The sequence below is a fragment of the Jaculus jaculus genome, chromosome 1 (assembly GCF_020740685.1).
Source record: "Jaculus jaculus isolate mJacJac1 chromosome 1, mJacJac1.mat.Y.cur, whole genome shotgun sequence".
Classification (NCBI taxonomy): domain Eukaryota; kingdom Metazoa; phylum Chordata; class Mammalia; order Rodentia; family Dipodidae; genus Jaculus; species Jaculus jaculus.
In genome coordinates, this window is record NC_059102.1 from 222617208 (window position 1) to 222634707 (window position 17500).

The 17500-nt window shown below is 50.3% G+C and overlaps 1 protein-coding gene across 7 annotated transcripts in view; it reads right to left on the bottom strand.

Moving 5' to 3' along the window:
• Positions 1-54: 54 nt before the first annotated feature.
• The window catches only part of Gatad2a (GATA zinc finger domain containing 2A), a 127454-nt gene continuing 110008 nt past the window's right edge, over positions 55-17500 (bottom strand). For 5 of the 7 annotated variants that reach the window (XM_045153542.1, XM_045153532.1, XM_045153526.1 and 2 more), the window contains 10 exons: positions 12625-12757; positions 12415-12546; positions 11403-11492; positions 10126-10257; positions 9868-10035; positions 7966-8245; positions 6106-6416; positions 5539-5613; positions 5061-5253; positions 55-2963 (listed from right to left, as the gene is read on the bottom strand). In XM_045153542.1, coding sequence (XP_045009477.1) covers positions 2833-2963; positions 5061-5253; positions 5539-5613; positions 6106-6416; positions 7966-8245; positions 9868-10035; positions 10126-10257; positions 11403-11492; positions 12415-12546; positions 12625-12757 — 1645 coding nt within the window. In that variant the 3' untranslated portion in view covers positions 55-2832. The remainder of the gene's footprint in view (positions 2964-5060; positions 5254-5538; positions 5614-6105; positions 6417-7965; positions 8246-9867; positions 10036-10125; positions 10258-11402; positions 11493-12414; positions 12547-12624; positions 12758-17500) is intronic. The other 2 variants (XM_004665991.2, XM_045153553.1) reach the window with 2 other exon arrangements.

The window sequence follows — 17500 nt, forward strand, 5'->3', positions numbered from 1 at the left end:
AAAGCAACATTAGGAACCCAAGGCTAAGGGGATAAAAGAACAATACAGTTGGCACATGGTCCATTTCTTTATTATCCTTCAGTCTCAAACTTCCCTGTGGTACAATGCAGCCACAAGCCTACTTAAGGGAACTTCTATTCCGGTTTGGTGGCAAACACTTTAACATGTATTAGCAAAGACTTAGTCACAATAAACACAAGTGACAACCCCCCAAGACCTATCCTGTGCTAGTATAACCTACTAGGATTATAAAGTTGTTTGCTGCCCTTATGGAAAGAACTTGATCCAGGTTCTTCAGGGTTAGCATGCAGCCAAACTTGGCACTAAAAACCCACAGATCAGCAAGGGCCATCCTTCCAGTGAGGGACACCTGTGTTGACAAGATTCACAGGTGCAAGAGAAGTACTCATTACCTCATTCAGAGATCCTGGGAGTAGATTAGGATCTGAGCTGCTTGCAGGGACACAGTCCCACCCCCAGGGGACAATGGAACTCCTGTCAAGAGGTGTGGTTCTGGGTGTCAATATGAACTGGACTCAACATAGCACAGCTAGAGATGGGGGTGGCCCCAAGTAGACACAAATGTGCACTGCACTTGGCCATTTCAAACACCCCCCCCCCCACACACACACTAAAAGCCCCCTGTTTTGGCTTCACCAAACAGAGCAGCAGACATCAAGTTGTAGTTGCTTTGGGGAGTTTCTGTGGGAGATAACTGGGACAATCACAAGTGCTGCTGTATGAAACCACACAGTTCCTGCAGGGCTCTCCAGGAGCCCAGGACCCAGCACATGTGGAGAACCAGCTTTAAGGAATAGCACAAGCTTTGCTACTGGCATAGACATATCCCTTTCCTGGTCCTCCAGGCCCAACCCTGTGCCTAACAAGTTACCTTAGATTCACCCGCACGGAGCTTCTCAGACAAGTTACACTGCAAGGGGACACACAGGTAGTACTACTTCCAAGATAGGATTAAGGCACCTCACTCTTGCTCCCTTTAAATGTACAAAAATCTGTCTACATCACAGTATACCATCCCTGATGGGAACACGCCTGGGATACAGAGGCAGAGGCAAGACACATGGAGGATGGTGGTCCTCTGCTCTGCCTATGGCACACGTCCCTTTATGAGGAGCACAGTCTACTGGGATCACAAGGCTTAGAGGATAGCAAGGGGTAAAGTCACCAGGATTGAAAGGTTCAGGGAGCAATGGATGTATCAAGCCCTCACATGAGACCTCCTCAACCCAAGCTGGCCCCTGTAGGTCCCTTCCAATGTAGGGTGACTTGACCTTGACACAAGGTCTTGGTGACTGCACAGAACTGAGGTCTGCTGGCCAGAGGCTTGCAGGCCACTCAGCACTTCTGTTCAGAGAAGCCAGAGAACCTGGCCCATGTCAACTGAGGGCCAACAGCTCAGGGTGAACATAGAAAAACATGAGGAGCAAGAAATAGTTGCATACTCTTGGATTATTATTACTTTTTTTGGTGTAAAAACCCCTCTTTAAAAAAATACAGTTCCTGCCCATCCCTCCCAAATCCCTAGATGCTACCAAATATTGCCCTTTCATCCTGCAGCCAGGTGAAGTAACCCACTCAAACCAAAAACCAGTGATCAACCTGGGTTTCAGCACTGCTGTGAGTCCAATCACTCCCTGGAGATGGAGGATATCCACACGCGAGTGGGGGTTAAATGAGCCTTTATTAGAATGTGGCAGAGGTGTGTCTGGAGGAGGCAGTGGGCCCACAGAACAAGGATTTAAATTAAAAGTCCCCAACTGCACGGACAGGAAACCCAGGACTGGAAGGGAACAAATCCAATGGTCCTGTCCCTGCAGTGGTGTCCCAGTCCATGGTGGACACAACATGGTTTCTGCCTTCCGCTATGGAACTGATTTTCAGAATGGGAGGGGAAAGAAAAATAAAATAGAACTAAAGCAGACCTGATCCTTTCAAAGACATTTCTGTAGACTAAAGGAAAGTCTGAAGCAAACCCTGCTGGCCCCCAACTCAAAGGCTCTAGCAAACCCCATGAGTGGATGCCCTAACCCAGACCCACCTGTGTACCTCACGGTGGGCACCTGAGCCAGTGTGGCTTGAGATCTTGTCCATCAAAATGAAGAGGAAAGGAAAATTTAATAAAATAAACCACCACAACAAAATACAACCCCCTCCCAAGCAGCTTCCCCACCAGTGTCCATCTGGAATCCCTGATCTCTGTCAGGACCTGGGCTGCCATTTGCTGCCAAGTGTGGAACTCCAAGCAGCAACGGAGGTTTTGGCTGAAGCAAGGGTGACACCACTATGCCTGGGTGCTGCCCTGTCAGGTCTCCATAGTACCACCAGGACACTATGCACAACAGGGATGTGGGTCTGTGCTGTTCACTTTTAATTCCATCATCATGAAGTGATTAAAAATAAAATTTAAAAAATTAAAAAAAAAACCTCAACCTATAGACGGCCATGAATAGGTAAAGACAGGGGTTCTAAGATGGGAGAAGCCAAAGAAAATGAAAACCCGGCTCAAGGTCAGAAGCCCGGGCGCCAGCCTCGCCTGGGCTAGTCACAGTGTCCAGGGTGAGCCGGAATGCCTGCTGGGGCAGAGCTGGCCCGAAGTCCACGTTTTATTTCTGCTGGTGTCGGGCAAACTAAAGGCAAAGAGAGGAAGGAGAAGGCCCACAGGGAAGGTCCCTGGTTCTGATCCTTATCGCCGTAACGGTGCCCTCTCTTGGCTACAGCGGGGCTTTAGCCAAGGCCCGAAGTTTCTCCATCAAAACAGGAGAGCAGCAAAGCATGTCCTGGACCAGGGCCCATGGGAGGGCCGGGCTCGCACTATTTCCACGTGGCTGACTGGGGAATGGAGCGTGGTGGGATCATGTCCAGGAGGTATTCTCGCTGGCGGTCCACAGCCGAGGAGGTCTTGTGTACTGCCAGGCTTGGGCTGACGAAGGCAAGGGTCCCGCCTGCAGCAGAGCACAGTGAAAGACCACGACAAGCCAGTCAAGGGGGACCAATCAGACACAGGATGCAACCTAGACTCTCTACCCCCAAATTACACCCAAATGATCCCTAAGCAGGACCCATAATCCACTGACCTACTACTGCACTGTCAGCACCTCAAACCAACCCTCAGAGCTGAGAGAGGCAGCTAGCTCAGTGTTAGGCCTGCCAAGGTGGCCCCAAGTGTGTGGAGCAGCACTGGATCCTGTCTCTTGCCAGATGCATGGGAAGGAAGGTCCTGACCACAGTGCTAGGGGAGCAGTGACCCACAAACAAGAGCATGTGTACCAACACAATGAACTCTCGTGGAATATTGTATGACTATAACAAATGATCCTACCCTAATATAACTTTGTGGGTGAGGTAAGGCCTTGCTATGTACATCAGACAGAAATCCTTTCTTAGCTTCCTAAATAGCTGGGACCACAGTGTATCATAACTCGCTCAGCTAGGATTTTTATTTATTCATTCATTCATTCATTCATTCATTTATTGATTGATTGATTGAGGAGGGTCTCACTCTAGCTCAAGCTGACCTGGATGGAATTCACCATGTAGGCTCAGGGTTGCCTCAAACTCACAGTGATCCTTCTACACGATCCTCCTCCTCTGCCTCCTGAGTGCTGGGATTAAAGGCGTGTGCCACCACACCCAATTCAGCTGGTCATTGATCGCTTATGGTGCTGGAAACAGAGTCCAGGACCTTACATACGTTAGGCAAGTGCTCCCTCCATTATGTAGCTTTATCTACAGTCATTAGCTATCAACCTATTTTCTACTATCTATTGCCTATCAATCATCTATCAATCTGTCTGTCTGTATTTTATTTGATAGCATTTCCCATGTTACCCAGGCTTATATCAATTTTTCTGCCTCAGCCTCTTGCATTTATAGGAATATGGCACCATGATCAGCCCATTAGTTTTTTGTTCTTGTTTTGAGGTAGGGTCTCACTGTAGCCCAGGCTGACCTGGAATTCATGATGGAGTCTCAGGGTGGTCTTGAACTTACTGTGATCCTCCTACCTCTGCCTCCCAAATGTTGGGATTGAAGGTGTGTGCCACCATACTGGCTTTCTTTTGTTTTCCTTTTAAGGTAGGGTCTTGCTCTAACTGAGGCTGACCCAGAACTCACTCTGTGGTCCTAGGCCTTGAACTCAGTGATCCTCCCACATCTGCCTCCAGAGTACTGGGATTAAAGGCAAGTGCCACTATGCCCAGGTTGTTATATTACTTTTTAAATTTCAGCAACCTTAGCAACAAAACAGCAGAGCTTGGGACTAGAGAGAGGGCTCAGCAGTTGAAGGCACTTGCTTACAAAGTCTTGCAAACAGAGTCCATGTTTGATTCCCCAGTACCCACATAAAGCCAGGTGCACAAAAAACTCCATGCCCAGCAGTCTATTGGCTCTTGGGTCATATTTCTTAAACATTCTGGGCAAAGTTCACCAGTTGGGACATGCTCAGACGTGCCCCACCACCCATGCTCATAGATGCCTCTGCAGTTACACACCCTCCTGGTACTTCCACATGAGGCTCTCCTGCTGGCTTGTATTCCCTTGCTCCCTGGCTCTTGACTCCCACTAGCACACACAGCCCATTCTCTAATATGGACACAGGCTGTAGTAGTAAATGCTAATATCAGCAAAGTAGACTGGGGTATGGCATTGGATGGGGGACTATGGCCAGCTGGGAGCATGTGACAGGACCGGGGGGGAAGAAGCTCACTGCTACTCCAGCCTTCCAGCCAGCACACCTCTCCCCCAGTCCTTTATGTTCTGCTATTCACTAGACATGTGTTGTGTCCCACAGAACAAGCCTGGAAGCCTGTACTACCAAGTTCCAACATCCAAGGAAGTGGCAGCATGCTAACTACACAGGGAAGGGCTAAGGTAGGTGGGGACCAGGAGGGTGAGATGGGTTTGCAGAGCACCCACAAAGCCAGGCTATTCTACTTGTTCAGTACACTCCAAAGGGACAAGGAGAGTTGGAGGTACTGTTCTCAAGAAGGGCATATGGGGGATGGGGTGGCCACTTTCACCAGGTCTCTGGGGAAGCACACCTGTGCTCAGGGATGTCTTCTTCCAGTTGGAGGTGGCACTCTTCCCAGTGCCTGTGGCTCTATCGGAATGTCTGCCAGTCCTGCTGACCAGGGCTGTGGCCGAGGTTGCGTTCTGCAGTTTGGGTGACTGGCTAAATGTGTGTAGGACACTGCGGGGAGTCGTCGCTGAGCCCCGGGACAGCTGAGTGGAAGCCTGCAGGGGAGAGAAGGAGCACATTCATGGGGGTAAGGGGTGGCTAAGCTTCCATGGCCTCTCCTTGGCTGGCTTACCTTTCCCACCCACATGGATCACTAGAGTCCAAATTCAGATAGCTAGGTGAGTTATACCAGGGGGCAGAGGAAGAAAGAAAGTGGGGGAGGGGGTGGAGAGAGAGATGGGGGGGTGAGGGAGGGAGAGAGAGGTGCCACATAGGCATCAAGACAGTCGGCAGTCAGTTGGCGTCTGCAGTTGGGCGAGGCCCCTGAGCCGGGTTCTGACCTGTAGCACAGCCCCGTTACTCCAGTCGCGGGCCTCTCCTGAGCGGAACGCCAACTTACGTCGGGGCTTTATGACCTACACAAATGGGGTTGAAAGGGACATCAGCGAGGCCCACACAGCCAGCCCAGGGAGTCCAAGAGTGAGTCCCATGTACCATGACTGGCCCCATAACAGCACCAATGCTGGCCAGCTCTGGATGTCATGGGGTCTTGAGAAACCACGTTTGGTGAATCAAGAGAGGAAAACTGCAAAAACAGGTAGCTTAGAGTCCACGCCAGTGGAGATGAATACAAAGTAAGAAACCATAAAAACTAAGCCTTATGCGTGCTTTCCTTATTCATGAGTGTTTCTGCCAAAATGTAGCTGGCTTTTTACAGCCTTTTGAGGCAAAATGTACTTTCCAGTATGCTCGTAGGGATGGGGAGCTAAAAATCTAAAGAAATGGCAAATCAGTGTTTTCTCTTGCAAATACCACCATTAAGTGTAATTTAACTATAGTCAAAAGATGGGTAAGTGGAGGAAGGTAGCCATCAGAACATCCTGCCTTTTAAGGGAAGCAGGACTCACCTGCTTCAGTGCAGGATGTGGAGCGGCAGGCTCAGCCTTGGCAGTAGCAGCAGTGGCACTGGCACCCTGCTGTAGCAGGCGCTGCTCCATCTCCTGTTCCTGCTGCAGCGCCTTCACGAAGGCAGCCTTCAGGCGGCTCGTGTGCTCCACCTTGAGGGCCTTCTTCTGGTTGGAAGTCATGCAGTTCTCGCACATGATGGCCCCGCCCTTCTCCTCCCTCCAGCGGCATGTGAAGTCTGTCTTGCACTGTGCACACATGTAGGGTTCCCGGGAGAGCACTGCCGCAGCTGTAGCTGCAGACATCCTGCCCGCTGCAAGAGATGGGTAGCTATGTCAAAGGGCCAGGCTGCTAAGTCATGGCCCCATTGCACTGCTCTCCTGTGAGGCATGGAGAAGGCCATGGTGGACAGTGCTTGCCATTCCACAATAAATGAGCAGGAACACATGCCAGCCAGAGCTGACCCATTATGGAAAAGGTTGCACTGCTGAGCACCCTGGTACCAACTCCTCAAGGACCCAGTCATAATGGCCTGGCCTCTGAAGAGAGAGTGACCATGACAGGCCTCAGCTTGTCACAACGAATGCCCTAACACACATATATAGGCCAAGGATGATAGTTAACCAGAAAGTACCTCATGGATCACTCATTCTTCTGGGGGACCCATGCTCCCCCCAACACCACACTGTCCAGCAAGCAGCCAAGGCTGAGATGGACAAGTGGCTTACATGGCACATGGCTGGCTTGTGGCAGAATCAGGACTGGAACCCCTACAGGACTCTAGACTGTACCACACATACTTAAGCATGGAGAGGCTTTGCAGGACCCGGACTTGGGGACCCTATCTCTGTGCATGCTGCCCATGATCAAGATCCACCTCTGGCTCTGACCCCAAGCCCCAGCCCTGTTTCACCTTACAACTCAGGTGAAAATGTGCAATTTGTACAGTTCAGCCCTGCAGGGAGGGTATGAACTGATATGACTGGTGTCACCAAGGGGCTTAGGGATTCTGGGGGTGCTGGGAGAGGCAGGGCTCGAGACTGCCTCCCACAGCCAGGCTTCTTTATAGCAGTGGGAGAGGGAGTCTGATTCCAATGACAGAGGGGCAGAACCAGCTACCCAAAGGAGTAGGGAAAGGGGATACCCATAGAAAGCTGTAGCCTCCTGGCAGTCCCACCTGCTAGGGATGGAATCAGGGACCTCCCATGCACCAGCAGTATCCCTGAACTGCTGAACTCAGCAAGGCACCCCTGGGTTGCCCACAGCCTGAGAACTGGAGGCCACTGGTCACATACCACAGAGGATAACACCTAATCACGAAGCCTGACACAGTTGTCCACTGTGCAAACTAGAGCTTGAGGAAGGCTGCGTAACAATGGGGAAGTGTGCCTGAGCAAACCCCAGACCTGTGGGCCATTAGTTCCTGGGATGACAGTGGGTGTGGTGCCCATTCAGGTGTGAAGGGCTCACAGGCCCTGAGAAAACCCAACACCCCAGCCTCAGGATGACAGTGGGAACAGCTTTACCCAATGCATACCTTCCCTTATCTCTGCACCCTGGAGCAGGTGGGCTGAAGTCCTTGAGCCTGGTCTAGAAAGGGTTTATCCCTGTCATTTCTTGGAGAGAGAGATCTCAAGGCTCTGGAAAATTCTCCTGTGCAGGATGACCCATGCTCACCCAAGGACCTTTCAGAAACAAAGCCTATCCAGCCTCCCACAGATGTCCCAGGGCCACTGTTCCCTGTCTCCTGGTTTGTGAGTACCTGTAAGCCCAGCTCTCAATGGAAATGATGAAATGGCTCCCTAGAAGGCCCATATGTTGCATGGCAGCAGCTTGAGTAGAGGCCAGGCTCATGTACTCACCTTGTGTCTCCAAAAGGTTTTGTACCACCTCCTCCAGGCCAACTAGGTAGATGAACTCATTGTTTGCCGCACTAGGCAGGAAGTTCATCTCAGGGGCAGGGGGTTTGGGTGGGGGGATCTCCAGCAGTGTTTTCTCCAGCTGTTTGCGCAGTGCAAGTTTGGCAGCCGCCTGCCGACTGGCAGGAGATTCAGCAGAGGCCACCACAGAGGCCACGCTGGTAGGGGTGGAATTGGTCTGCACAGAGGTGACCGTTGTCCCCTTCAGCGATGCTGCAGCAGGCTGTGGGAGGCAATAGGGTCAGAGCTCAGCATACCACATGAGGCAGGCTCTTCTGTGTTGGCTGCCTTTGGTTGTATAGTTAGTTGCCTGACATAGCAGATCCAGATCAGTGGTCAGTGGCATGAAATGGAGCCCCAGGACATGGGTTGACAGCACTTAGAAGCTTTGTGCACTTGGACCATGGATGTTCAGGAGCCCAGAAACACCATGCCAGGTCTGGTGAGCAAGGGAGCTGCTGCTATTGCAGCAGTAAGGCACTGGCAACAAGTTCTGGTTGTTATGGGCCACAGGGAAAAGTAGAACTTACTCAGTTTTGTGTATCCATCAGTGTCTCCACTTGGAACACAATTGCATTCCACAACCCAAAGCTGACTACAATAGTGCTCCAGGACCCTGGGGTTCAAGGATCCCATGGAAGACCAAATAAGGTTGTGCACCACCACTCCCCCAAGACTACCCCATAAGCAGACACACCAAAGGCTTGCGCATACGGTAGGCTCTGGAGGCCCAGGATACCAAAGGTCCTGGTAGCCTACTTGGCTAGATGGCCTCATTTAAGCAGTAATACCTAGCCCAGGCCCCTTGCTTCTGACTGAACAGAGCCCTATGCCCAGCCACTGGTAGCAGACCACTGGCCCTGCCACCTCTGGCGTTGGCCACCTTGACAGCACACTGAGAAAAGAGGTGAGATGTGGATTCATGGTGGGACAGCTGTCTGCTCCTGCCAATCATTTGTTCCACCCAGGATGAACCCACCACCTTTTCTGCTGGAGGCAGGGCTGGCTATTGTCTCGGCCCAGAGCTCTGAGGGAGTGGGTAGTGGAAAACCCTGCCCAATAATGAAGAAAAAAATCTCATCAGCAAAAGGCCTACAGACCCAGTAATTATCTGTCAGACAAGACTCTTGCTTCCAGTCTGCCTGCCCCTTGGTCCTTCTCTTTCTTTCTTTTTTTTAAATTTTTTTTTGTTTATTTATTTATTTAAGAGCGACAGACAGAGAAAGAGGCAGATAGAGACAGAGAGAGAATGGGCGTGCCAGGGCTTCTAGCCACTGCAAACAAACTCCAGACGCATGCGCCCCCTTGTGCATCTGGCTAACGTGGGTCCCGGGGAATTGAGCCTTGAACCGGGATCCTTAGGCTTCACAGGCCAGTGTTTAACCACTAAGCCATCTCTCCAGCCCAAGGTCCTTCTCTTTCTTTTCTGCTACTAGGGGAGGGGAAAGACCCTCCCCACAACAGGTGAAGGGATGAGAAGCTAAGAATAGCCACACTAGCACTGTGGGAGCATCTACAATGTGCTTGTCTGCTGGCCAACTTAAGGATAAGTTAGCAGGGAGCTGCTACAGGAACCTCTGGTGCCCCTAGCTGTTTCTAAGCCAGGCCTCCCTCCCCAAAGCCAGCTGTCATCCATATGCTGCTCTTCCTGAGAAGACCCCATCTTTTGGCAGTGGCCAATCTTCCCATGAACTTTCCACCTCCAGCCCAGAGGAAGTCCCCACTCCCCTTGCTGTGGGCTTTCAAAGTCCCACCAGCCTAGAAGGAGCAGGCAACCTGTACCACTCTGGTAGACACAATAGTATCCTGGGGAACCCACACCAACACATCAGTGCAGGTTATCACCTGTGGGATGTTGACAAGCAGACTGGTGTTGGGGACATTGGCGACACGGATGAGTCCCTGCTGGATGATTCTCTGTCCCTGAATTTGCATGCTGGGCACGGAGGCGCGTGGAGCCAGGAGGAGGGGTGGTGGCCCCGTGGAGGAATGCTGCCTGATGCTGTGAATCTGCTGTGGCACAGGGGATGAGAAACCTGACTGAGACTAGCCCAGGAAAGTAGTGGGCACCCAGTCTGGCCCCAGCACATATACACTGCTCACCTGGGCCCCCCTGACAAGTGGTGGCATGACCACCTGTGAGCTTGCTTGTGGTCCCAGCTTCGCAGACACCTGCTGTCCACCTCGGACCAGGGGTGGTGGGATGATGCTGCCGGGCATTCGGGTTGAAGAGGTCTGTGAATCACACCAAGGCTCATGTTTACATGATCCTTTCCTTTACTCTTAGAAAACAACTTTACTGCTAAGTGTGCTGGTGCATGCCTTTACAACACACAGGAGGCTGAAGTAGGAGGACTGCTGTAACTTCAAGGCTAGCCTGGGCTAGAGTGAGATGCTGCTTCAAAAAAAAAATAATTTTGCTGTTTTTGTACAAGTATATGTTGTTGAGGCTTTTTTTCCCCCCTCTTATTTTTCTTGAAGTAGGGTCTCACTCTAGCCTAGGCTGACCTGTAGTCCCAGTGGCCTTGATCTCACAGCAACCCTCCTATCTCTGCCTCCCAAGTGCTAGGATTAAAGGCATATGTTACCACACCTAGCCTTTCTTTTTTGAGACAATCCCATATAGCCCAGGTTGGCTCAAACTTGTTGTGTAGCCAAGCAAAACCTTGAAATTCTCTTGCCTCTACCTACGATGTGACAGGATGACAGGTATTTACCACCTCACCCAGTTTATATGGGATGAACTCAGGGAGGGCTCTGTGTTTGATAGGGAAGCACTCTTCCCATTGAGCTATATCCCTACCCTGGTTTTTGTTTTGTTTTACGGTAATAGAGAAATTAAAAAAAAAAAATGGAAGGAAAAAAGGGAAATTAGCTAAAATACCAACTTATACACAAGAGTCTACCAAGAGCTGTAGACATCTGGGTTCACTGAAGAGTTATAAGGAGAATGTGGCAGAGAGTTGCTAAGCTACAGCCCTTCACACCCTGAGCAGGGAGCTGGGAGTTGGGAGCTGGAAGATGGACTTCTGCTCATCTCATCCTGAATTGCCTGTGGACAAAAAAGACTAAGCTGAGCTGGGGAATCCAGGCACAAAACAAGCTGGACATCCTGGGATACCAAGCCTGCTATTCTTCTAACCGTGTTAGGCTGTCACTGCCACTGTGGTTTCTGTGTATGACACTAACAGTAGCCTGGTTTAGCTATGCGGTTTGGGTCCATGTGACACCTTTTCCCTCTGAGATGTGGGTAGGAACAGGAGGCAGCATTTGCTTCTGTAGGCTCTGGATTAGGCTGGGTCTACCCAACAGTCTGATGGAATAGAGCCTTTCTGAATAAACAGTGGCAGCAATGGCCTGTTGGCCGAGAGGACACTGACCTGAAGGGATGTCTTGCCGGCAGGAATGTTCTGGGTGCCCCGCACAAGCGGGGGAGGAGTGGTCACGGTGCTCCCTGAGGAGCCTGCAGGCTGCAAGAGAGCAAGACACACAGAGATTGGGGTGGCAGGGAGGGAGGGGTATATAAGGCACTGGTTCTCAAATGTTTACATCCAGTCTGAAGGTGGTCACTTGTCTATAGCAGGAATAGACATGTGCCTCAGGGGCAAGACCAGACTCATTCTTAACCCCAGTATCATTTCTTAGCCCCCATACTTGAAGCAAAGGACCTTGGTCCCAGACCAAGCCAGGTCAGACCAGGTTTGAAAGTTATACACTACACTACAGAAAGGACAGGACAGGCTTAGCTCCTGTTACTGTGTCCTTAACAATTAATAAGGAGGAAGAAAAGGAAAGCTGACAAGTTCTGTTCCAAGACTCAAGGTAAGTAGTGGTCCATAAACCCCCAAATTAGACTAGCCATGGCTCTTCCTGTCCAGGGGTACACCGGCCTCTGGTTTACTAAGGAATCAAACTGCACAGAAGGAAACTGCATCCAATCAGGAGCCTCTGCATAATGCTGGGAAGCCAACCTGGCTATAAATATGTTGCCAGGAGGCAGAGAAAACACAATCAAGACAGGGGACTGAGATTTTTGGGCTTGCACTTAGGCTAACACAGGGAGATGTTGTTGGCAGAGGAAAGGAGGTGAATGACTATACACAGTAGGCAGGAATTAGCACAATTACCCACAGGACTTGGGACAGACCTCAATCCACTCACATTTCCAGAACCATTAAAGATACCTACATTCCTTTTTCTTGATGCCTTTGAGTCTAAGCTTTACACAATCAGAACATTCTAGAACAAAGTGTACTCTGAGATTTTACTTTACATCCTTCTAGCTGAACTCTAAATGCATATTTGAGCCAATACACGTTGGCTCCAATGACCGCAAAGGAAAGGCTTCCTCTCTTGGCCAACCTATCCAGCCCAGGACACAGCTGCACACACCTTCTGAGCAGTGGCTTCCTTTTGTATCTGACTCTGTCGCAGTTTTTTCAACAAGACCAGCTTCGCTTCCTCTAGCCTCAGCTCCTCCTTCAACTGCTTGATCATCCTCTCCCGCTCTTCTGGGCTGCTCTTCTGTGAGACCAAACCACAGAGTTGGAGGGGCTCATGAGAGAAGAGCACCTTTTCCACACCCCCTTTTGCAAGGCTCACCAGGAGGGACTCAGTGCTGGTCTCATTCAAGGGTTCTGTGGACAGCCCATTCATCTTGGGGCTCGAGGGCTGTTCACTGTCAGACAGCACGATCACATCAGGGGAGGGGGGCCTCCGCTCCAACTTCATGTCACTGTGGGGTGAGATGGGCATTAGTAGAGCAGATCACACTGGTAGTAGGATGAGCACACACAGTTCCTACTGACCTCCCCACCCCAAGCTCTGCCCTCAGGCACCCATTGTTCCCAGCTGCCTCATCCTACCACGCACATCACAGGGCACAGTCTTTGGAGAACTATGAGTTTCTGATCTCAGTCTTGGTCTGCTTCCAAATGCTACAGTAAAAAATGGGTGGCTGTCACCAGAACATATTGGAACCACCTGAAGTAGAGCCCAACCCCTCCCTAAGCTCAGAACCAAGCCGCCAACAACACAGCACTGGCCAACACTCAGGCTTCACAATGACCACAAGGTGGGGGGGGGGGATCCTTGAGCAATCTGCTGGACAGTCTTACCCAGGTACATGGGCAGAAAGCAGCAGCAGTTACATGCTTTGGAAACAAAAGGAAAACATCTCTCAAGATCTGGGACTCTAGCTATGTGACCTCATGCAGGTCCTCCACCCTCTGTAGTGCACTGATGGTTCTGCCTTGCAAGTATCAAGACCGCCTTCCTTGTTGCCCTCTGCCCCAACCCAGTACCCTCCAGGGTACTTGTCATACACACGCACACACACACACACACACACACACACACACACACACACACACGCACCACTCACTACCACAGAAGGGTGTTAAAAGTTCATTTCTCCTATGAAAATGGCCCATCTCTTCTTCCTCTCACTCACAGCCAAAAGGTATTTTATCAGGGGTCCAGCAGTGTCAGGAGTATGCAGAAGCCTTGTGAGCATTCTGTAATTAATTTTTATTTGCTGCTGTATGTGCTATGTGTCATTCATATACACACACACACACACACACACACACACACACACACATACATACATATATCAGAGGCCAGAGGAAGAAAGCAGGTATTCTCTATTTTTCTTCCACATTATTGTCCTGAGACAAAGTCTCACACTGAACCTGTAGTTCCCTATTATTGTTGTCATTAGACTGACTGACCAGGGAGCTCCAGAAATCCTATCTCATTCACCCTCAGTGCTGGAACTACAGGTAAAAGCTATGACTTGTTTATCACATGGGTGCTGTGGACAAAATTCAGGTCCTTGGGCTAGATAGATGGCTTAGTAGTTAAGTTGCTTGCCTGCAAAGCCTAAGGACCCAGGTTCAATTCCCCAGTACCCATGTAAGCCAGACACACATGGTGGCGCCTTCATCTGGAGCTTGTTTGTAGCAGCTAGAGGTCCTGGCATGCTCATTCTCTCTTTCTCCAGCTCTCTCAAATAAATAAAGGATTTTTAAAAAAATTCATGTCCTCAGGCTTGTAGAAGTGCTCCTATCTGCTGAGTCATCTCCACAGATCCAAAGGTGGGCTTTTAGTCGCAAGTATTTCAGGGTGTGGTAGAGAATGTGTGCTAATTCACTTATCAGAATCCAAAAGCACCAAGTGAGTGCCCCTTTCCCTGCTAACCATGACCCAGGCTCCTTGTAACCTGTATAGCAGCACAGCATACTGGCCCCTCTCCTTGTGAAAGACCCTGAGGAGAGGAGTGGACACCTGGTACCTCTAAAGTCTTGAGAGTAAAAGTGCTCTGGTACCGAAACACATGTAGAGGTGGGTGAGGGTAGAAGGAATTAGACAGTCCCCAGAAGTCAGGCAGCAACCTCCCTAACCCATGCCTGGTTCTGCTGAAGGAGTGGGAGCTGCCTTTCTGTCAGCAGTGAAGTAGCTGAGGGTGATGTGTCCACTAGGTGGCACTATGATCCAGGGAGAAACTTGGATAAAGTTAATTGGAAGTCACAGTGCAAGCTTGTCCATGTTTGTTCTAGATCCCAGTGGGCAAATCACTGGCGTACAGACTCTTGGATCCCCACCACCATACCTGGGACAGCTGTGTCCTCAGGTAGGGCAGGTACAAGATACAAGGATGATCAGTCAGAGGCCAGCTCTGGGTCCTCCTTATCCTCTCCCTAGAGGTACATGATGGCCACATTAAACACTGGCCCCTGCCTGATCTACGGTAGTGGCTGCTACACTATCAGGCCAGGGGAACAGACAGAAAACCAGCCTCCTGTCCAAAGTCTGCAGCCCTGAAATGAGGTTCTCAAAGCCTGAGGCTCCTGGCCAACACAGGGAAGTCTACAATTTGGAGTTTAAAGCAAGTCAGGCACACCATCAAACTACATCCAGGTTTGTCCCTCTTCGCAAATAGCCAGGTGACCTGGTGGCTCCAATTCCTGTCCCTCTGGGCAGCAGCAGCCAAACCTACCCCAGACCTGCTGCTGATCTCAAGACAAGGTGGGCACAAAGGTGAATTAAGCAGCCAGGGCCAGGCAATGCCTTAGATAGAGTTACAGGTGATGAAAGACACACTTCTGGGAGAGGTACATATGACTAAAGGACAGCTACCTCTACCACTGGGGATTTATCGCTTTTTTCTGTCTTACTGGGTCTCGCGCTTCTTCCAGATGTGAGATGTCTTTTTTCAAGGTAGAGTCTCACTCTAGCCCAGGCTGACCTATGTAGTCTCAGGTTGGCCTCAAACTCATGGCGATCCTCCTACCTCTGCCTCCCAAGTGCTGGAATTAAAGGCATGTGCCACCACACGTGGCAAATATCTGGTCTTAATACAATCTGGATTTGCTTAAGAGTGAGGGCAAGGCCAACCTCCTAGGAAAGCAGCTCTCACCTTGGCCTCAAACTAATCAATAACTTATCCTGCCCGGCAAGGATCACTCAGCATCCCAGCAGCCAGCAGGGAGTGAACTTCCTGTATGTTAATCAGGCCACCAAAAAGTCATGTGACAAAGGCATTTCCCTCCTTGGTCATGTGACCCTGTAACTGCCTTCCAATGTGAAAACCATGGCAACGGGCAGTTCTAGCCAGTTTGTGACACGTAGCCTTCATTTTGAAAAGGGAGGTGAGGGTTCAGGTGCTGTCAGGAAATGGAGGCGCTGGCTCACCCAGGCCCTGCACAGGCTGCAAGCACTTCCTGTGTTGCACCAACCCACAGGGGGACTGTATGTTGTCCCAGACATCTTGGCACCTCTTCCAAGCAGAAGGGTTTCTAAACTGAGAAACGTGCTTAAGCTAAATTTTTAAGAGGGATCTTACGATTCTCAATAGTTTTTTAGAGAGTTTTTTTTTTTAAACATGGGATGAGGAGCACATGTGGCTCAAAATCATCACAGGCATAATTTAGGAGAAAATCTTAATTACAAAATTTAAGGCCAGAAGAATAAAAGCAGAGGGGATGCAGTACAGTGTGCAAAGGGGTTGTGTCCAACAGTCTCCAGCACACAGTGGCCATGCAGGGAATCAAATGCATTTATTTGAAAGCTGTGTGACATTTTGAGAGAAACTCAATAAGCTGGTCCAGACCGACGATCTTGAGAACAGTGATGTAAAATTACAGCTACCAGAAGAGACTCAATTTCACCTACAAAAGCTACTAGAAGCAAGTCAGGGTATTATCTACATAAATGGCCTCTCCACATACCAGAAATTCTGTCACCTGCCGGAGGCTGGGGGCCCAAACCTCAAAGGCAGTAGGACTCCACCTGCAGAGGCATCTCTTGTGGCCAGTCAGAGGCCAACACATGGTTCATATCCACATTCCTCAGCCAATGCCAAGGAAGGAGCCTCAGAGGGGATGCACAGCCACTGGTGCTCAGGGAATCTTGCTCCCCTCTACACACACATCTTGCTGGTGGTCACACTGACAACAGGTGCTCATTGGGCAGAGGGAAGAGGTCAAGGTTGGCCCTGTCCTGACCATTCAAGGTCCATTGGGATGCACAGACAGAAAGCAAGAGGGGAGACAGTGGGGAGTTCACAGGTAGCAGTGTGTGGGGGGGAGGGGTGTTCAGCCCAGTATAACATGGTAAGGCTAGGTCAGATGCACTAAAGGGGAAACTCACCCAAGAAGCTCAACAACACTTCAAAAAGTAAACCTACAAAAGCAAAGCAGAATTTTTTGTTTTGAGGTAGGGTCTTGCTGTAGCCCACGCTGACCTGGAATTCAATGTGTATTCTCAGGGTGGCCTTGAACTCACAGTGATCCTCCTACCTCTGCCTCCCAAGTGCTGGGATTAAAGGGGGGTGCCACCACGTCTGGCTGGCTGCAAAGCAGAAGTTTTGAAGTGCTGCCTGACTGGGCCATAGCACATGGAAGCACAGGCTCTCCAACATCTTGGCTTGTAGTATAGATAAAATGCTCCCCACAAAGCCAAGGACTAGAACACCCTGGATCCATTCCACTCAGCCTTAGACTTAATACAGCTCTCAGCAACTTAAGCTGGTTAAGAGTGGCTCAGGTCTGACTGTGGGGTAAGGTTTGCTTTTGCCTCTTGAAGAACACACTAGCCTCTCAGTGCCTCCTATACCTCCTCCTCTCAAGAACACTTCCTTCCTGAAAGACCAAAGAGCCAGGAAGGATCAGGCAGCTGAAGGGGCTGCTCTGGGAGCCCAATGCTCATCCCTCTACAGGACCCAGAGCAATCATCCCCACCTCAGATGAGACAGAGCTATCTGCTAAGAGCTATCTCAGAGGTTGGGATATCTTTCTGTCATGTCAACTGCTGCCTCTCCAGAGCTGACAAGATAACACAACCTAGAAGGCAAAGGTGACTGAAACATGTCCTTGAGGACTGAAAACTTGCAAGAACAGGGTCACTGAGAAGGGCCTGTAGCCAAAGCTTTAAGCCTTAGAAGTGAGCCCTCTTGAGGTTCCCAACAGTGAAGCTG